This window comes from Haliotis cracherodii, unplaced genomic scaffold (genome assembly GCF_022045235.1).
Source record: "Haliotis cracherodii isolate W230 unplaced genomic scaffold, xgHalCrac1.p SCAF_7, whole genome shotgun sequence".
NCBI lineage: Eukaryota > Metazoa > Mollusca > Gastropoda > Lepetellida > Haliotidae > Haliotis > Haliotis cracherodii.
In genome coordinates, this window is record NW_027266330.1 from 44026667 (window position 1) to 44045900 (window position 19234).

Here is a 19234-nt window from a genome sequence, read left to right on the forward strand (position 1 = left end):
GGTACTCACGGGATTTGATGCACTTCGTGATGTAAGACTCGTTTAATCACAATATAGATCTTGATTATCGATCAGATCGTCTTGACTGGGCGGCACTGTTTTGTTCGAAGCAAATGCAAGTGATACGAGAGGTTGAATCTGATTGGTCAATAGGAGAGGCATAGAAAGGACATAACTCATAATAGCCACTGGTGGCGCTACAATCGAGCCCAAGAATTCCAGCCTAGTTCGGCAAGGGTGGAAACTGGACTTTTTTAGTCAGTTAACTCTCTTGCCTCGGGAAGATGAAACAGGACATGCATTTAATAAATATTTACCATAATATGGATTTCCGAATATATAAACGACTTCAACATTTATATTTCAGACAAAAACAAAGTCTCCTGTCTTTTAACGTTCAGGGGAAAAGGGTTTGCTTTCACAATTGAACATTTGTTTTCACCAAAGGACAATCAAATCAAGCCAAAAACATGAAAAATACATACATATGGTTAGCGACCGTCATTATACAGCTAGGGGGGGAATTCGTCTGCTCTAACTGCCTTCACAAAAACATTCCAGCCCTTAATTACCGAGGCAGCTGTGACGTAGTAGCATTACATTCGCTGCGTTTGCAGCATATAAGATGTAAAATCTGTTGAGTAACTAAAGTAATATGGCTGAAATCTTACTTGCATGGTTGTTTTAATAGAAAACTTACGTTTTAAAAACACAATTGTTCTTGTATAATGTTTTTAGGTTTGGTTTATAAATATTAGAGAAGATCTTTTATACATATAAAACTGATCGAAAATACAGCTGAACAATAGAAAAATCAAAATAGGAGTTGTGAATAGTGACAAATTTTAATTACATCACTGTGTCAATAATTATTCACTGATTCCGTCAAACAACTGTCTAACCATTTATTGCCATGTACGTACATGTACACAGGAAGTCGGCGTCTGAGGCTCCAGGTGAATAAACATCGTGGTTTTATGACGGGAGATCAGACGAACCGTGAACCAGGGGCATGAACGTAATTACACCTAAAGGTGGTAGAACCAGGGTATTGTCTCTTGAACTGGCTAATTGACCGTACATATAATTGGTACATATATTCGTTTTGACACCCGTGTTTCATGCGCATCCCGGCTCATAAGCAGAATACAGACAAATGAGGCCCCGTGAACAGCTGAGCGTGAACAACATGGATGCCGCCTTTCGGCCGTACGGAACAGTCAAGCTGCGATCTCGGAACTGCTCGTCCGATTGAATCCAATTGCAAACGGAGACAAGATTACTTCCCTTACCCAAACATGATCGTTGCTCAGAAATGTTCAAATCTATCTTCAGTAAATCATGAAATTAATGCGAGCATGACATTTATGCGAAAAATGCGATCGTCAGTCCCTCTGATTATTTTAATATGTTTCATTTCATCATGATAAAAAAGTTAGTCACTTATAAGGTTACCACGTTGAAAATGGAAACGATCATTAACAAAAACAACAAAATGTAAATTCATCACTCAGCCTAACAGTGATATAACTGCAAATAAAACAATCAAGTGCGCTCAAGTATTGCACATGGTGGGTGGAGGACTAGGGGCACTTTGAGTTTGACAGGTGTCATCAACTGGTCAAGTAACATCACGTTTTGTATATTCACATTGATTGGACTGTCTAGACTGGCGCCAACTAATCATGACGGCGTCTTCACAGCAGAACAGAACTTTATTTCTCCCAGGTTTAGGCTTATGTTGATAGCGGAAAATTTTGTTTGAGTGATAGCACATTTTTAATTCAATCTACGAGCTCGTAATATACTTTCCTTGATTGATCATATGACTCGGTCGTAGATCTGGTTGTATCTAAATATGCTCAGTAAATACACAGGATTTATTGTTATACTATTAGGATTAATAGATACAATTGAGTATTTATACCCTGATCATAAAGTTAGTCACTACTTTTATTTTCACGTTTGATTTGGGTTATGATTCAATTGACAAAATAAGAAATCATTCCGTGTATATGTGTATTATATATTGTACCCCAATACGTAATTAAATTGTGTATAAATAAGGACACTAGGTTAATTACTGTAATTGATTATTTGAAAAACATATTCACATTTAGTTGCATGATATGTCACAGAGGTAAAGCTAATTCATAACAACTAATTGTACCATTTATTTTGCTTCTATCTTTTATATGAAACAAATGCTTTAACATGGGGTGATAAACTTCATTGGCAATAGACGTAGCATATAATTGTCCACATGAACAGTCTATCTCTGTTCCAGATATGTTTATTCATTTTGTCAGCATTAAAATTGTTGCATTCCTGGCTCAATGATTCATTTGACGAAATCTTGTTCCCTGTTTTGAATTACCGTCAGATAGTTCCAGACCAATTATAAAATTTCCAACCCTATGTGTTGCGCATGTTTCCGAGATAATTCGAAGTTCATATTCTTGTACAAACACTTATCAAAATTCATTTATACCTTGTACTATTATGTACATATGTATATTAGTTCAAATTATAATAATGAGGCCCTCTATTCTCGAAACGGTCTTTGTTCTACGACAACCGTAGGTCGGTATGGGAAAACAAAATATTTGTTTAATTGTTCAAAGTTCATAGTCAATGTCATATGATTATAGACAAGGAAGATAAGAAATTAAATATAAAGAGTAGCCACTTTAAATGACTGAAATTCTTTTAGTTAAATTTGCTCATGATTTGGTCTTTTCGTGGTAAATAGTGCCAAAATACTCTTAATTATTTACTTTCATGTCATTACTAATCTCACATAAGATCAAAAGTTGTATAACGTTTAACAGATATGATTATGACATGTTGTATCCAAACATATCCAAACAAATCCAAACAAATCCAAGCTTGGAAATATGATTATTATGTAGGATTGAAGCCAAACAATATTAGAAATATACTTTTCATCGTAACATTTTCAGTCTCTTGGTGATGATATTAAACATAAAATTGTTTGGAATTCGTTGTCATAATAATACAGATGGACATATTTTTCAGTCAATTTGTAAAATAACTGAATATTTAGGCGTTTAATAAATTTCCTAAGTGAAAATATAAACACCGTAAAATAGGCCATGCTCAGGTGAAATATTTACTTTGTGCTGCAAGTCAAAATAGTGTAAACGAAAATCGCACAATTACCAAGTAAGTGACTTATCAAAACTTTGTCACCATTACCGATGCTACCCACAAAGATACCTATAATTTCCTTATTATTTCCAAAACTGTATTTCATTTTGTTGATCAATGTGACCATATGCCCTTATACTATCAATAAAAGTGACAAATGCTGTTACGAATTGCGCAGCACAGGTCGAAATCTAGTCTAGATTTCTACTGTATCATCCGGGTACTCACGGGGAAAAAACAATAACCAGTCCCGGGGAATTGCTTTAGATCAGTGCTCCTTTAAGCTGACACGCTGTGATATAACTGGAATACTGTTAAAAGCGGCGTTAAACCAAACTCACTCACTAATTCACTCACTCTAACAAATATGAATTGATTCTTTTGTTTCAGCCCTTTGGATGAGATTATTGACCGTCTCGGAGGCCCTGATAATGTGGCTGAGATGACTGGACGCAAGGGTCGTGTTGTAAAACGGACAAAGAGAGACGTGCCACAGTATGAACAAAGAGGCCATGACTCGGATTCTTTCCTCGAGAGTCTCAATGTGAAAGAGGTAGTACAAACAACATTTTGAAAGAAGACAATGGAGTCACATGGAAGTTTAATACTTTTCATAATAATTAAGTTGTAAAATATATTGGCAATGTGTACAAAATCAACCTTGTTCTCTGTGTTATTATTGCTCACCTTAACCAAAGGTGAAACACCTATCATCTGTCCATGTTATGCTTTTATATTTAAAGGACATCTGTGACCACAATCTCTCAGAATCTAAAACATTACCAGCATTGGTGTTTCTGAAATAGCTCCCAAACTTTTAATGCTTATTAAAATTTATGGACATTATTCATCCATTTGTCGCTTACCTGACTGAAAATCAAGTGAGCTTATATCAGGGCTTATTTGTTTGTGCATCGTCTGATGCATAGCGTCTGGAATAAAAATCTGCTCAGAAACCAAGCAACATTGTTTCCGTTACCAGTACTTACTGGTTTTGCGCAGTAAAGTAGAGCCAGGGCCGGTAATGAGACGTGTGGGTCCACGGGACTGGTTAAACTGCTACAGCATTTATATATTCGCCCATGAAAACTGGCCTTGTTCGTTGTTTTTTCATAACTAATCAAAGACACACTTTGACTCACTGCAGAGAGGAATATAATCATCCCGCCCAGACTTAAAAGCAAATAATGGTTCCCTGAGCTCTTGCATTTTGCCTGCTAGACTTAGCCATGCTATTTGGACAGGTTAGCTTAGTCTTGTCTAGCTAGACTTGTTCCCGTTCTTTTCTGGAAGGGAGAGCAGCAAGATGAAAGGAAGGATCCGTGAACCAGTCCAAGTGAAGCTGGCACAGCAAATAAACCCAGTGAACTAGGATGATCATAAAACATATCCTTGAATGTTCATCGTTATACATTTTATTTCAAACACAGAAACTTATTGCAAAAATAGCATCAAAATGTATATAATTATTGATAAATTAACAAAACAATGAAAATAGGTTGACTCTTTATTATGTAACTCAGTCTGTGGGGGTATTTAAATGGACATTGTTCATCCATGCCAAATGTCATTTCGAGGGCAGATCTTGAAAATGTTATCATATTTCTGATCCTAATGGTGATCTGATGCCTTTTGATAGTTTGGGAGTTTGGACGAAGGGACGAGGGATGGACAAAACCTCTCTGTCGCTATTGGGAGTTTGCTCAGGATGTGGCATTGAAAACAGATTAGGGATCCGCAGTAAGCCCAGGATGAAGAAAGAACTCATGCTCACCTGAATCTAGCTGCAGATATTGAAAGGCCCTTTCCAAAGACGAGTTTGATAGACTGTATATAGTCATCTATGTCAGCTATTCTAAAAGTAACAAGTAAAATAAGCAAGTGGTAATTTGACCTCATCAGAGAAACACACACCCAACCATTCAAAACTAAGGTGCAGGCGTCTAGCTCTGGTCGTGGGACCCCAGTCCACTGCCTGGGTCTGATGGGTAGTTTGGTCCACTACATCCAACTCTATTCCTTACAACCCCTTGAGCATGAGTGAATTATCACAGGTTCTAACCATGTCTGTGTCAGCTATGTTTGAGAAATGATTTTGCATGATATATTAACAATCTGAAGAAAATATGTAAATCAACAGGAGGATGCAAATAGATAAAGATCCTATGATTGAGACTGGGACAGTGCGTCCTATACTGAAACAGGTGATAGATCTACCAGTTCACATAACAGGAAGGAGGGACCATCATGCTCATGGCTCATCCTCAGCCCTACATCTTTGGGTGGGGGTGGGGATGGGGGAAGGTGCGTTTGTCTCGTCATCATGGACATAATAGACAGCTCCTGAAAATGTTTCTCAGCTCAGAGAGCATGCCCCATCAGCCACTGTTACTCGTGACACCCATGTTAATAGCTCTGACGAATGTGATTCACCAACTTATTGCCATTACACGGCACAATCCTCATGCAACTCGAACTGCGGGTCAGAGTTCAGAGACAGTACACCAACTGACGTTGTCTCACCCTAGCTGCACCCCTCATTGTCCCTACAGTGTTTTATTGTATGATAATTAACTCCCTTATCATCGTTTATTTCTTACAATATTTTACAAGACAAAACAAAAGTGGCGTATATAGTAACACAACAGAATTAAGATTTCTTAATATCAGTGACATTAAAAAAATAAAATTGGAAAAATAAATTTTTGAAAAATCTGAAACATTTGAAAGTGAGTAGAACTAAGTTCTACAGTTGTGGAAACTGTTTAGTATATGATCATCTCAGAAACTACAAGACTAACGAAGCTGATATGTTTGGTTGGACATGTAGCATCACAATGGAGATGACATTCATGGTGGCATTTGGAAGGAGAGAATGTACTGCACTGCACTGCACTGCACTGCACTGCACTGCACTGCGCATGCAGTAAACATGCAGTAAACATCTGACGTTTGCCCTAAGTCTATTCTGCTGTCACTGGGTGCCTATTAGAGGGCACCTACTACAAATTATTTAAATTAAGAATATCACAGTGAACAAGTTTGATGCAGATAATGATTATGCCTTACTTTTGTTCACCATCTGCAACAAACTTTGGCTTTTGTTGATGCTGCCACCATATGAACTACCATATGAGGTGATGGTGTTTGAAACATGTAAAAGTTACTTACATTTAGATCATCCTGCCCTCTCATCAGACACTTCCCATTACTCAGCCAGTTTGCAGCCACAAAGATAACATTGAGTTCAGATTGATTGTACCTGGTGAGCTACAGTGCATTGGCACTATTTAAATTGTTTCTAAATGATAGTGTTGCAATTAGTTCTGTGTGTACACAAGTTAGTTTTTAGGGACAGATATGAGAGTCATTGTGAAGTTTAAGAACAGGCCACAGGGAACACAGGATTTCAAATTTCACATATTTTGCATGTTTCATATAGATTTCTTTTCCTTTCAGAGAAATATGTTCATGGAAGGCAAAAAGTTAGTGGCTATAATATCTGACGCAGCCAGTACAGGTATGGTTTGTACTGATGTTAAACATTATTAAATGTAGGAAAGATTGATCCCACCATATAAATGATGCTACTGATAAGCTCAAGGGACACTGTGTTTGGGATATTCATCACACTTTAATTGTAAATTTAATTTATACATTTAAGTATATCGTAATGTTTGAGAGTTACAATTGGTTAATGAGTTATCAACAATAAGTTTTATTGCAAATTGTCTTCTCAGGAGTACATACATAATAAAGCACTGCATAGATGTTGTTAGAGATAAATGGCATGTGGACATTCTTAAAACAATTCATTATTTTTTATATGTTATAACTCATTTTGAAAAGAATCTTGGACACATTCTGACACATGTCATCTTCCCGAGGCAAGTGAGTTAACTGACTATATAAGTTCAGTTTCCACCCTTTTCAAACTAGGCTGGTATTATGGAGTTACATTTTGGCTGGACTAACGAGTCTGTGCATAGTCCAATCAAAATCGCGCACTGAAATCGAAATCCGGTTCGTATAGTGTCATGCAGATTTCGGTCGACTGCAGGATTTGCAAAGCATGTGCACAGCTAACTCGTTGTCAACAGATATTTTCTAAATCTTTTCATGTTTTTAATCAAGGTGCTCACATGATTTGATGCACTTCGCAATGTAAGACTCGTTTTATCACAATATAGATCTTGATTATTGATCAGATCGTTTTGACTGGGCGCCACCATTTTGTTCGAAGCAAATGCAAGTGATACGAGAGGTTGAATCTGATTGGTCAATAGGAGAAGCATAGAAAGGATATAACTCGTAACAGCCACTGGTTGGGCTACGATCGAGCTCAGGAATTCCAGCCTAGGTTCGGTGAGGGTGGAAACTGGACTTTTTTAGTCTGTTAACTCTCTTGCCTCGGGAAGATGGACACATGTTGGTGTCCTATAACAGGTACCAATCTGAAACCCTGTGCTGTCACTCATTCATACATCTCCATGACTTTGTAACAGCATTTCTATTTATTTTAAAAGAAATGACACTAATCAGTTAAAAAAATGTTTACAAGTAAATTCTCAGTAAGGTAGCTAGAAGCTTGATATTTTGTGTTTTCTAAATCCAACTAAATCAACTTCCTGAGGCAAGTGAGTTAACTGACTATATAAGTCCAGTTTCCACCCTTGCTGAACTAGGCTGGTATTTTGGAGTTACATTTTGGCTGAACTACTGAGTCTATGCATAGTCCAACCAAAATCGCGCACCGAAATCGAAATCCGGTTCGTATAGTGTCATGCAGATTTCGGGCAATTGCAGGATTTGCAAAGTATGTGCACCGCCAACTCGTTGTCAGCAGATATTTTCCTTATCTTTTCATGTTTTTAATCAAGGTGCTCACGTGATTTGATGGATTTCGCGATGCAAGACCCGTTTTATGACAATATAGCGATTGAATATCGATCAGATCGTCCTGACCGGGCGCCTCCATTTTGTGTGAAGCAAACACAAGTGATACGAGAGGTGGCAACTGATTGGTCCATAGGAGAGGCTTAGAAGGGACATAACTGGTAATAGCCACTGGTGGTGCTACGATCGAGCCCAGTAATTCCAGCCTCGTTTGGCAAGGGTGGAAACTGGACTTTTAAAGTCAGTTAACTCTCTTGCCTTGGGAAGTTAACTAAATAGACTGGAAGCACATATAACTTTCTAATTTAGGAAGCTAAAGAAAAATGTTTTGGAATTTGTTGGCTTAACACTCTAATGCATTTGGGCATTTTTTTTCTCAAACTGGGATACCCGGAAGATGTAATTAAGCTGCATGGCATGAGGTATATCATACACTTGAACATTAATTCTGAACCACCCTCTTTTTCGGATATGTGCTACATAAAGATATGAAAAGTGTGATTCATTGTTGGAAACCTGACAAAAGAGTAGTAAACTGACACAGAGAATGCCTGGCACGACCATAAACAGTGTTGAAAATACCTACCTGCCCCACAGTCCGAGAGGATCTTTTTTGAAAGGTTGGACACCCTATGGACAGGAGTTATAGTTGCGAAGTTGACAATCCACCAGTTTATTATTATTCTCTTGTTTACCCTTTTGTTACTTAGTTCATTAATCAAGAAAGTTCTGGACTTGCAACATTTTATCTGGTCTGGTAACTTTGCAATGTTGCCAGTCCGGTTGTCCGACTGAAATTTTGGGGAATTTTCTACAATGCAATCATGCATATAATGATGTTGATGCTAGCAATCACTACCGATATATTGGCATTATGCAAAGACATCTAAAACCGTTCATTTCAGCAGCGCAGCAAAGTATCTATACACTGAACAAATCACAAATTGGACTGTCACATAGTGCAGTGAATATGGCTTTGCGGGGCATCTCCTCCTGATCAGACATGTTTTTTAACATTGGGATCCCCTGCCATTACTATTGCAGCGGACCCTTGGAGATCCGGGGGTAGAATAGGTCTTCACCAACCCATGTTTGCCATAAAAGGTGACTGACTATGCTTGTCGTAAGAGGCGACTAATGGGATTGGTTGGTCAGGCTCGCTGACTTGTTTGATGCATGTCATTGTATCCCAATTGCATGGATGAATGATCATGATGTCAATCACTGGATTGTCTGGTCCAGACTTTATTATTTATAGTCCGCCGTCATACAGCTGGACTATTGCCGAGTACATGAAACAAACAAAGAAACATATTGCAGTGCCTGCATCAGTTCATTCAGGTTTTGAGATTGGAGGGTGTCTAGCGCTCAATTTGCAGCCAAGCTCAACCCAAAAGTGAATTGGTTTCAGATCAGGGTATGTCTTTATTTTTCGGAATTGGATTTTTAACCAGGTGGTGCTTAATTAATGCACATGTGTATATAAAGGTAGCTTGAAGGAAAATATTTCCTGCTTTTTAGGATTTGTATGTGTAACATTAAGCCTGTTAACATCTTTTAAGTTAATGGTCCTTCACCTGCCAGCATCCTGAATATGTAAGCAGTGGCATTAGCCGGAGATAATGTATACAACCTAAGAGTGACATAGCATATGACCTGGCATAAGAGTGGCACTGTCACCTGTTGCTCTGTCGTGTGAGCTAGCATGTGTGTTGTCAAGTGAGCTTATGTTTCGGAATATGTCCATCATCCATCTGGTTGTCTTAACTTCATCATTTTCTTAATCTCTCCAATTTTTAGCTAACCTGACTGAAAGTATTGAATTCTGTGGGAAATTCCCTGTTCTTTGTTATCATCGATTGTCATTTTAGGAAAAGCCAAATTATTAAAAATGATCTCTTAAAATTTGGTACATAGTAAATATCGCCATTTTTTACACATTACTAAATCACCATTCACAGCGTTATTTACAGCATTTACTGAAATCAAAATTTATTCGGGTACATGAATTTAAAAAATAGCATATTAGTGATCACGGGTATCTGTCTTTTATCTAATCACCAATGACCATTCTAAAACGCCGCCGATATCCCTAGAATCATTTAGGATGATTCGTTAAATACGCAAACATGAACGCCGAAGTGAACTATTTTTGACTGTGTTTACAAAGTCACGTTTCACATGTGCCGGTTATGAGACGCCTGTATCAAACTCAGCTGTGATACATGTATCCTTGAATTCCTCATACATTTTAGAATCAATGACAAATGGTCTTTGTCACCAATACAAAGTATCTAGATGAAATCAAGCAAAATAAATAAGGCATAAAAACGAATGCTGTGCTTGGAAAGCTGCACTTGTTTGAAATGTAAGCAAAGCAAAATTCAGATTTTACACAGGGTAGCATTTTCCCCTATTGAGCTATCCATTCGTCTATTCATTGCATACATTGGCTCAACATTTTCAGAATGTGCATGGGAAGAGAATCGTAAGATGAACTAGGGAATTACAAATAAGTACATTGCAATGATTTGATAAATTCAACAGAAACTGTCAAAGTTTCTGTCCTGTGTAACGCCATGACTGATGCAAAATCATTGACAGCAGTATTTATCAAAATTTTTGACTATTTCTCTTAGTTTGAATGAAAAATATAACAACAAATAACAGTACACTGATTGTCAGAATGTTTCTGATTACTTACATGTCACATTCATGTATATATATGATCCCTGAATCAACGATAGTCTCCTCTTAAAATCCACATACTGTTGTCAGTGAACATGCCATTTTGTCAGCATAGTGATGTCATACATCAACATTGTTGTACATACTTGGTAATTTCTTTGAGGTGAAGGTCCTTGAATGAGAGTACACATGATCATTGTGTCCTGCTGTGGACAGTTTCAATTATGATGTAGAGTTAACATATATATATTATACTTTTTTCACACAATTAATTTCACTATGGATATTTATCAATGTTCAATGATATCATGCATGGATTTTGGCCACAACATATTGAACCTTTGTTTGAACATTGTTTACATAAGAAATTGAAGTTTATAGTGTAGTATATGATGTTTTTTTCCTTTAGACAAGTGTTAGAAGATAAAATGTAACATGTATGTATTTCTTTGGAATATAAGAGTCAATATTGTAATTTCATTATGAACAGGTTAATTTTCATTTATAACTATAACTGAAGATATTTCTGTAACAAAATGGATAATATTTTTGTTGAAATATTTAATCAATGTATTCACACTTTTTAAATATTGTGATTACAGGATATAAAGCTCTTTACTTTATATCTCCAAAAATTGTAAAAAGTATAATAAATATGAACTGTGCCATGTCCCCATTGGTCGAACCTTATAGGATTATCCTGATATGCATAGAAGAAATAATATATGTCCAATATTGAGTTAAATTTTGTTTGTTTTGCTATTTTGGGGCATATTTGATCATGTAAAAATGATGCCAAACAGGTGCATGTCTTGTCCAATTAAGATACACGGTAAACTATCTAATTGTTTATCTATTCAAGACATGATTTACATGGTAAAAGCAGTCATTTTATGTTGTGTTGAAAAAGCGTCAAATTCTGTTTTCCACATCGAGATTTTCATTATCATGAACGAAAACTAAGGGAGGTATATATTTATCAAAATACCAGTGTCTTCTTTCTCCAACCTTGTCAGTGCCATAAAACTAGACATGACGTCAAATGGAATGGTGTCATTTTTTTAGTTACGCCATTTCATTGATTTCGTTTCTGTTTTCGTTTTGTCACGGATCACCTTTTTTTGTAAAAACCCCTTCCTTCCAGTTCGGACATTGTAGTTTGTTGTGCATTGTGCATGTCATGAGAGACTGGATTTGTCCACATTGGCGAGGTGGCAGCAGTGGGATGCCTATGCTAATACTGATTAGAGCACACAGAAACCATAATACGAATCCAGTTACCCTCAGACATTCAACATAAGTGTGTAAACTATGAGCTGAAACTTCCGAAACGCACGTCGGACATTTGCATGGGGGTCGCCTATATTGGGAAGTGGACATAAAATATGGCCAACGCAAGAGCTCCGAAGCAGTGGCAGTTGACGAAGAATGAGACAATTAATTCTTTCAAAAACTGGAGGCAGAATTTAGTCTACATTCTTTGCCTAGACAATAATTTCGCCCCGTTCTGACAGATGATAGCACCTGGTTAAAGAAGACTGCTGTAAATCAACTTAGAGGGTTACAGAATGATGGTGAGGATATACGTGAAAATCAGCGGAAAACAGCTTAGCAGAAAAACATACACCTTGAATTCTATTAGGCCAGATCGCCAACTACTGTACTGTCATCAGCAGGAATTCAATTATCCGTAATTCCTTTTCTGTTCAAGATATTTGGCAAAAGATCTGGCTCCATTATGGATTCCGATCTACAGGTGCGAATTTCCTTCGTCTCGTTGATATCAAGATGCAGCCTGATGAGCGTTATGAGGACCTCTACCAATGTTTGATGGCTTTCATCGAGGACAATTTGCTTAAGACTCGTGCTGGCATCACCCATCATGGTATTGATATTGATCAAGATGAAGACCTCACACCAACACTTGGGAACATTATCGTGGTATTATGGCTTAAACTTATTCATCCTCAGCTCCCTCTGCTTGTTAAACAAAAATACGGAGCCGAGTTGAGAAATCAGACATTAGCATCTTTGAAACCAGAGATCTCACAAGCTTTCTCCTCACTGATGGATGAATTAGACACTATTGAAGACACAAAGGCCTAAGAATAGCTTCCTTTACAACAGACAAACCACGACAAAATTACATTAAACCGGCTAGACAAATGAAAATGTGTGTTCTGTGTAAATCGGCAGGAAGACCTGCGTGCAATACTCACTACCTGAATCTGATAGGCGACAGATGTACGTTCATTCCCGTCTTGTTGGTGGAGTTGATGATACTGTACGAGAAGATGATCCGTATGTAGAAGAGTCAGCTTGTGACAATGATCAGGATCCTAACACTCTCCTTGACCAGCCAGTGATCAGTCGTGTTGATGTCATTCATTCACCCTTCCTCAACACTTTTTACCAGCAACACCCAGTGAGATTAACTTTAGACACTGGTGCGATGACAAACATGGTCAGGTCTTCCTTTGCTCGGGCAATAAAGCTACCGATAACCCCTGGCTCTCAAATGGCACGACAAGCTGATGGGATAACCCCATTGAATGTAATTGGGGAAGTGCATTGTCAGTTGACCAGAGATGACGACACATTCCAATTAGATGCGTTAGTTGTTCGACAACTTGATGTTGATGTGCTAGCAGGGAAGCCTTTCCTGGTTTGCAATGATGTAGTAACTCGCCCTGCTAAGAAGCAGATTCGTCATCAGAGGTAGAAATGTAATCTATTATGGACAACAGCCATGCAGAGGTGCTCCAGTGAGACGTGCTCAAACATTTGTTCTACGCAGTCCATCACAACAGACAACAGTGTTGCCAGGGAGCTTCGTGGAATTTTTAAAACTTGACTCATCATGGGCGTTTGAGCCCTGCTTGGACTGTCCAAGCAACCTGAGATCAAAAGCGGAAATGGCTTGGCCGAGTGCTCAGGAAGTGTCTTCAGTAGGAAATATTATCAGGGTTGCAAATACCACTGATGAACCTATATCACTGAAGCGAAATGAGTATATCTGCCAGATCAGAAACATATCATCGGTGGAGCAACCTGCTACAAGTGCAGAGCTACATTTGATTCGGGCGAAGGGAACCCCAAGCAGATCAGCTAAACCTCTCAACTCTGCTACAGTTGTGATCGATCCTGACAACATATTGCCGTCTGGTTTCAATGACAATCTCCAAGCACTCAATGAGGAATTTGATGAGGTTTTCAGCCCAATTGTGTCCATATAGAATGGATTCAATGGCCCATCAAAAGCTGTTGTCAACATGGGTCCTACATCACCCCCTCAGAGAAAAGGCCGCTTACCCCAGTACAATAAGGAGATGCTTACTTAACTTCAAAACCAAGTTTGATGAACTCGAGGAAATGGGTGAATTGGCTACCCCAGAACAAATGAATGTTACTGTTGAATATCTGAACCTCTCATTCCTTGTTCGCAAAGCGGCTGGAGGTTATCGTTTGATGACATCATTTGGAGAAGTAGGTCAGTATAGCAAGCCTCAACCGTCTCTTATGCCAAATGTAGACAATGTACTGAGAGATTTTGGCAACTGGAAGTACATTATCAAAACAGATGTATTAAAATCCTCCTACCAAATTCCGTTATTCCAGAATTCTATGAAGTAGTGTGGGGTTGTGACAAAGGGATCAGAGTTTACACTTGATGTGCCTGGTTCGGAGACCTACCTTGAGGAACTTATGTGTAGAGTTCTTGGCACTCTCAAACAAGAAGGATGTGTTGCTAAGTTGGCTGATGATCTTTTTTGTGGTGGAAACTCTCTTATGAGGTCATATCTACTTGGCGTTGTCTTCTGTGCCCTGAAAGCATACAATCTGAGGCTCTCAGCCCCGGAAACGGTGATATGCCCAAAGTCTACAACCATACCCGGTTGGATTTGGTCAAGTGGCACGTTATCAGCTAGCACACATCGAATAGCAGCACTGTCTGCTGCGTCACCGCCTGTGACTGTACAGGGTCTGCGGTCGTTTGTAGGTGCGTACAAAGCCCTAAGCTGTGTTCTTCATGGGTATGCCAATCGCTTCCAACCACTGGATAAGGCCACTACAGGAAGACAATCTAAAGAAAAGATCTCCTGGACTGATGACCTGACAAATGCATTCAATAAGGTCAAGTCTGCCTTATCAGATAACAAGACAATCACTCTTCCAAGACGTAGCGACAGTTTGTGCATTGTCACTGATGTATTTTCAAAAGCTCATGGCTTGGCTGGTACAATGTATACATGCCTCAAAGGAAAATCCTTATTAGCTGGCTTTTTTAATGCCAAATTGAAGACACACCAGATTACCTGGCTTCCTGGTGAGTTGGAGGCGCTTGCAATCGGATCTGCGGTAAAACATTTTGCTCCATTTATTACAGCATCAACTCAGAAAACGTTCAAGGGTCACTACTTTCTTATCGACCGTCAGTCACTACCTAATTACTCTGAGCCACATATCTGCTGTAGCAAATGTTCCCACTGATTATTGTAGTCGACACCCAAGCCAGTGCTCTGACCACAGTTGCCAGGTGTGTAAATTTGTTCAAGACGATGCAGAATCTGCTGTCCTAGACTTGTGTGTCAAAGATGTTGTGGATGGTGTTGCTCGGCTCAAATGCCTTTCACCAGCCGTGCAGCTTGGCAGGCTACACAACATGATTGTTCAGATCTTAGAAGGACTCATTCTCACCTCTTTCAAGGAACCAGTCCATCCAAGAAACACACGGTTATCCCAGATGTCAAGAAATACCTGAAGGAAGTCTCTATTGCGTCGGATGGTTTGCTCATTGTACGTCTCAGTCAACCATTTCATCCTGTACGTGAACGTATTGTTGTTCCAAGGACTGTTCTAAATAGTCTCCTTACTGCCTTACACATCAGGTTCAATCACCCACCATATATCAGACTAAACAACTGTTCCAACAGGTACTTTTTTGCCTTAGATTTAGACAAGACTCTTCAAGCTGTGGATTCATCATGTCACCACTGTGTGTCTTTACCTGCTTAATTCTATCCTTGGTCAAGCAGTCCTCCACCTGCTTCTATTGGTGTCAACTTCGCAGGGGACATCATGAAACGCTTTGGTCAACTTGTGTTTGTTCTTAGGGAAACTGTGTCTTCCTTCACAGTGACATGTCTGATTGAGAGTGAGAAACGTGACGATCTACGCAATGCCATCCTATTGCTTTGTGTCAACATGAGACATCTTGGTGATAGTGGCACCACTATCAGGGTTTACCCTGCACCAGGGTTTATGTCCCTCGACAAGGATCCATTCCTGAAGAAGTCTGATATTGAACTTGAGATTCGTTCGCCAAAGAATGTTAACAGAAACCCAGTGGCAGAATGAGCCATTGAAGCACTTGGCACAGAATGCTTACATATATGCCCTGAGGGTGGCCCATTGTCTCGGGTTAACCTGGCAACTGCCACAGCCAATATGAATTCAAGACTCCGTAAAGATGGTCTGTCTGCGTGAAGTATTTACCCAACGTGATCAATTGACTGGAGAACAATTACCTATCACAGACATGCAACTCATTCTTGAACAAAATATCATCAGAACATATAACCATTCACATAGCAGCAAATCTAAAGCTCATGGTAACACTATCATGGCCGAAACTAAGTTTCAAGTTGGTGATCTTGTATTTCTCAAAAGAGAGAAAAAAAAAGACACATGTAAGGGACAAGTATATGGTTACTGGAGTTTCGGAGGATCAGTTTCAGCCTAGAAAGTTCACCAAATCAGTTTTGTGCCAAGTTGTACACTGTTCAAACTTCAGATTGTTACCTTGTAAAACCTACCATACTTAGCATGTCATCCTCAGGACCAATTAGAGGTATTGATAGAAAATATCCCAGTCGTGAAGATATTCAGTCTTGACCTAGCCAAGCTGGTGAATCTGTGATAGAACCCGATACTAACTCAGTTGACAATAACCAGCAATTTCAAAATGATGGACATGATGATAATGGACCACAACATGTTGAAGATTAAGTTACAGAGCAATGTGATGATACCACACCTGTCACTGAAGTTCCTCTGAGGATGTCATCCCGACCTCGCAGAACACCTGCTTGGCAGACATCTGGAGATTGGATTTTGGACTGACTGGGTTCACAAGACTCACCCATACCATTGGTGCCTTTAATATCTAATGTGCATCTTTAACAAAACTCATGTCATTATTTGAGAAGATCATTGCACCATTTCACTGATTTCTTTTCTGTTTTCGTTTTGTCACAGATCACCTTCCTTCCAGTTCCGGCAATGTAGTTTGTTGTGCATTAAACTTGTGTCACTAGATGCGGATTTGTCCACATTGGCTTAATTCATTACATATATAAGGCTGGTGCTCCATTAATAACGGTGCTACATTAGTCCAATTATACTTGCAAAATCATGAAAATGTTGGAATTTATATTTTAGTTCGGGCCATCCATTTCGCTATCACTTCCTTTTTTATGAAGTACGATTTCATCATTTCTTATGGGTTTGTTGTAGACATAAACGTATAGTTTCAATATAGATATTTGTTTTGGAATAGTTTGGTTCCTCATGATCAAAACACCAAGAAAATATATTGTCCTTATCAACAGCAAATTCTCACCAAGTGACATGAGTTGCAATAAACTAGTGCTAAGCATAGCCCTCTAATCTTTGTATGTGTGTAACCTCTGTCATCTTTTGACGTCATTGAGGAAAATCAGTTCTCGTCATTTACAGCAGGCTATTTTTTGTATTGAGTGTATAACGTTATACATAAACATATAAATCCATTTGATATATATATTTATGTCATTTAGATGTAAGGCAGTATTTTGTTCGCTCAGTTTCCGTAAAACTGCTAAATAAAAAGTCACACAGAGCATTCTATGTCACGCCCAGTTGATCATCTCCACAGACAACATCATGGTGGTGTCTCCGATATCAGGGTACTCTCGAATCTCCATCCCTGGTAATCCAGACCTTCTGCCTTTTCTACCTAGTGGACAGGCTTGACCTGCAACTTATCGTTCAACTTATAGTACTTTTTTCGGTGTATGATAAAAAGTGGAGAAATTTGCTGTTTTTCAACACAGAATAAATACTCGGACAACTTTTAGCAGTGTCTTTTTTCAAACCAGTTTAATAGTTAAATTTACACTATCAGAAAGGATATTTAATATGCTACATTCCTGCGTACTTTGAAAGCGAGAGGTACATCCAGCGACGCGTGAGCACAATTCATGCACAATCCTCACTTTTCAGATCTTAGGAAAATGTGCATCAGAAAAAAAACTTGGCTTCGAGCGGGTTAAACTTCAACCGGAATTAGGTCAACTGACCTAATGGGAGCCGTGCAGTATATTTCTACAAGATTGGTTTGCATGCTTACTTGTACATAATGCTGCAACCATTTGACCAGACGCCTGTCGCACTACATCAATGTGACCGAGTCACTAATATCAGTGGACCTCCGCTACCAACACGGCAGTCACGGCACCTTGCTTCATCGTCCCCTCGATATGAGAACGGGAGTGCTTAAACAACGTTCAGGAGATGGAAATGATCACCTTACTTGATCTTTCAAGCTAAGGATTTATATATTTCAGCCTTGGCTACTAGGTACACCATCGTTTTTGTACTTCTTCCCACGATCATTCCGTCGACCCCTAATGACTACATGCCGAATAACATGTTCCCTCCCTTCGTCGTCACCTCAATATTGATGGAAACGATCAACTTACTTTGTACAGTACAATCTTTCAGAACAAGGACTTATATCTATTCAGCTTAAACTACTAGATACAGCATCGATTTTATGATTTTTTCCATGACCGTCCCGTCGATCTCCGATGACTACACATGTAGTAACAAAGGACCTCCCTTCGTCGTCACCTCGACACAAGAACGGGAGTGCTTATACAGTATCCAGGGGATGGAACTGGTCACCTCACTTCGTACAGTGTGATCCTTCAGAACCACAGTTTTACAGATATTCAGCCTTATCTATTGGATACAGCTTCGACTTCCCACTAACCGGTTACGTGATGCCTCAGCGATCATATTTTGTCTACATGGCGTTTGGCATCAGTTCGCAGACACATTTTTCCACTTATAGTCACAGCATGACATGATCGGACACCCCCTGCTCATGACCTTTTAACTTTACAGTCTTGTAGACACCCGCTTAGGATGGTGCATGGTGGAATCAAATGTCTTTGATGGCGCCTCATTGACTGTACTACATCCCGCGCTCCACCTGTTCGTCGATGCATCCAAACGGCTTAGGAGCTCACCTAGCAACTCAGATGGTCTCAGGGCTGTGGTTCCGGAGAGCAACACTACTGGCACAGCAACAAGGACTTGAGCTAGAGGCTCTTATTCTGGTCGTCTCACAGAGCATTCTATGTCACGCCCAGTTGACCATCTCCAAGGACAACATCATGGTGGTGTCTCCGATATCAGGGTACTCTCGAATCTC

General features: G+C 39.1%; 1 protein-coding gene across 1 annotated transcript in view; it reads left to right on the forward strand.

The window, feature by feature from the left end:
- Nucleotides 1–19234, forward strand: part of LOC139447195 (uncharacterized) — a 467168-nt gene that overhangs the window by 314547 nt on the left and 133387 nt on the right. The window contains exons 19-20 of the mRNA XM_071228411.1: nucleotides 3562–3724; nucleotides 6631–6691. Of these exons, the coding sequence (XP_071084512.1) occupies nucleotides 3562–3724; nucleotides 6631–6691 (224 nt within the window). The remainder of the gene's footprint in view (nucleotides 1–3561; nucleotides 3725–6630; nucleotides 6692–19234) is intronic.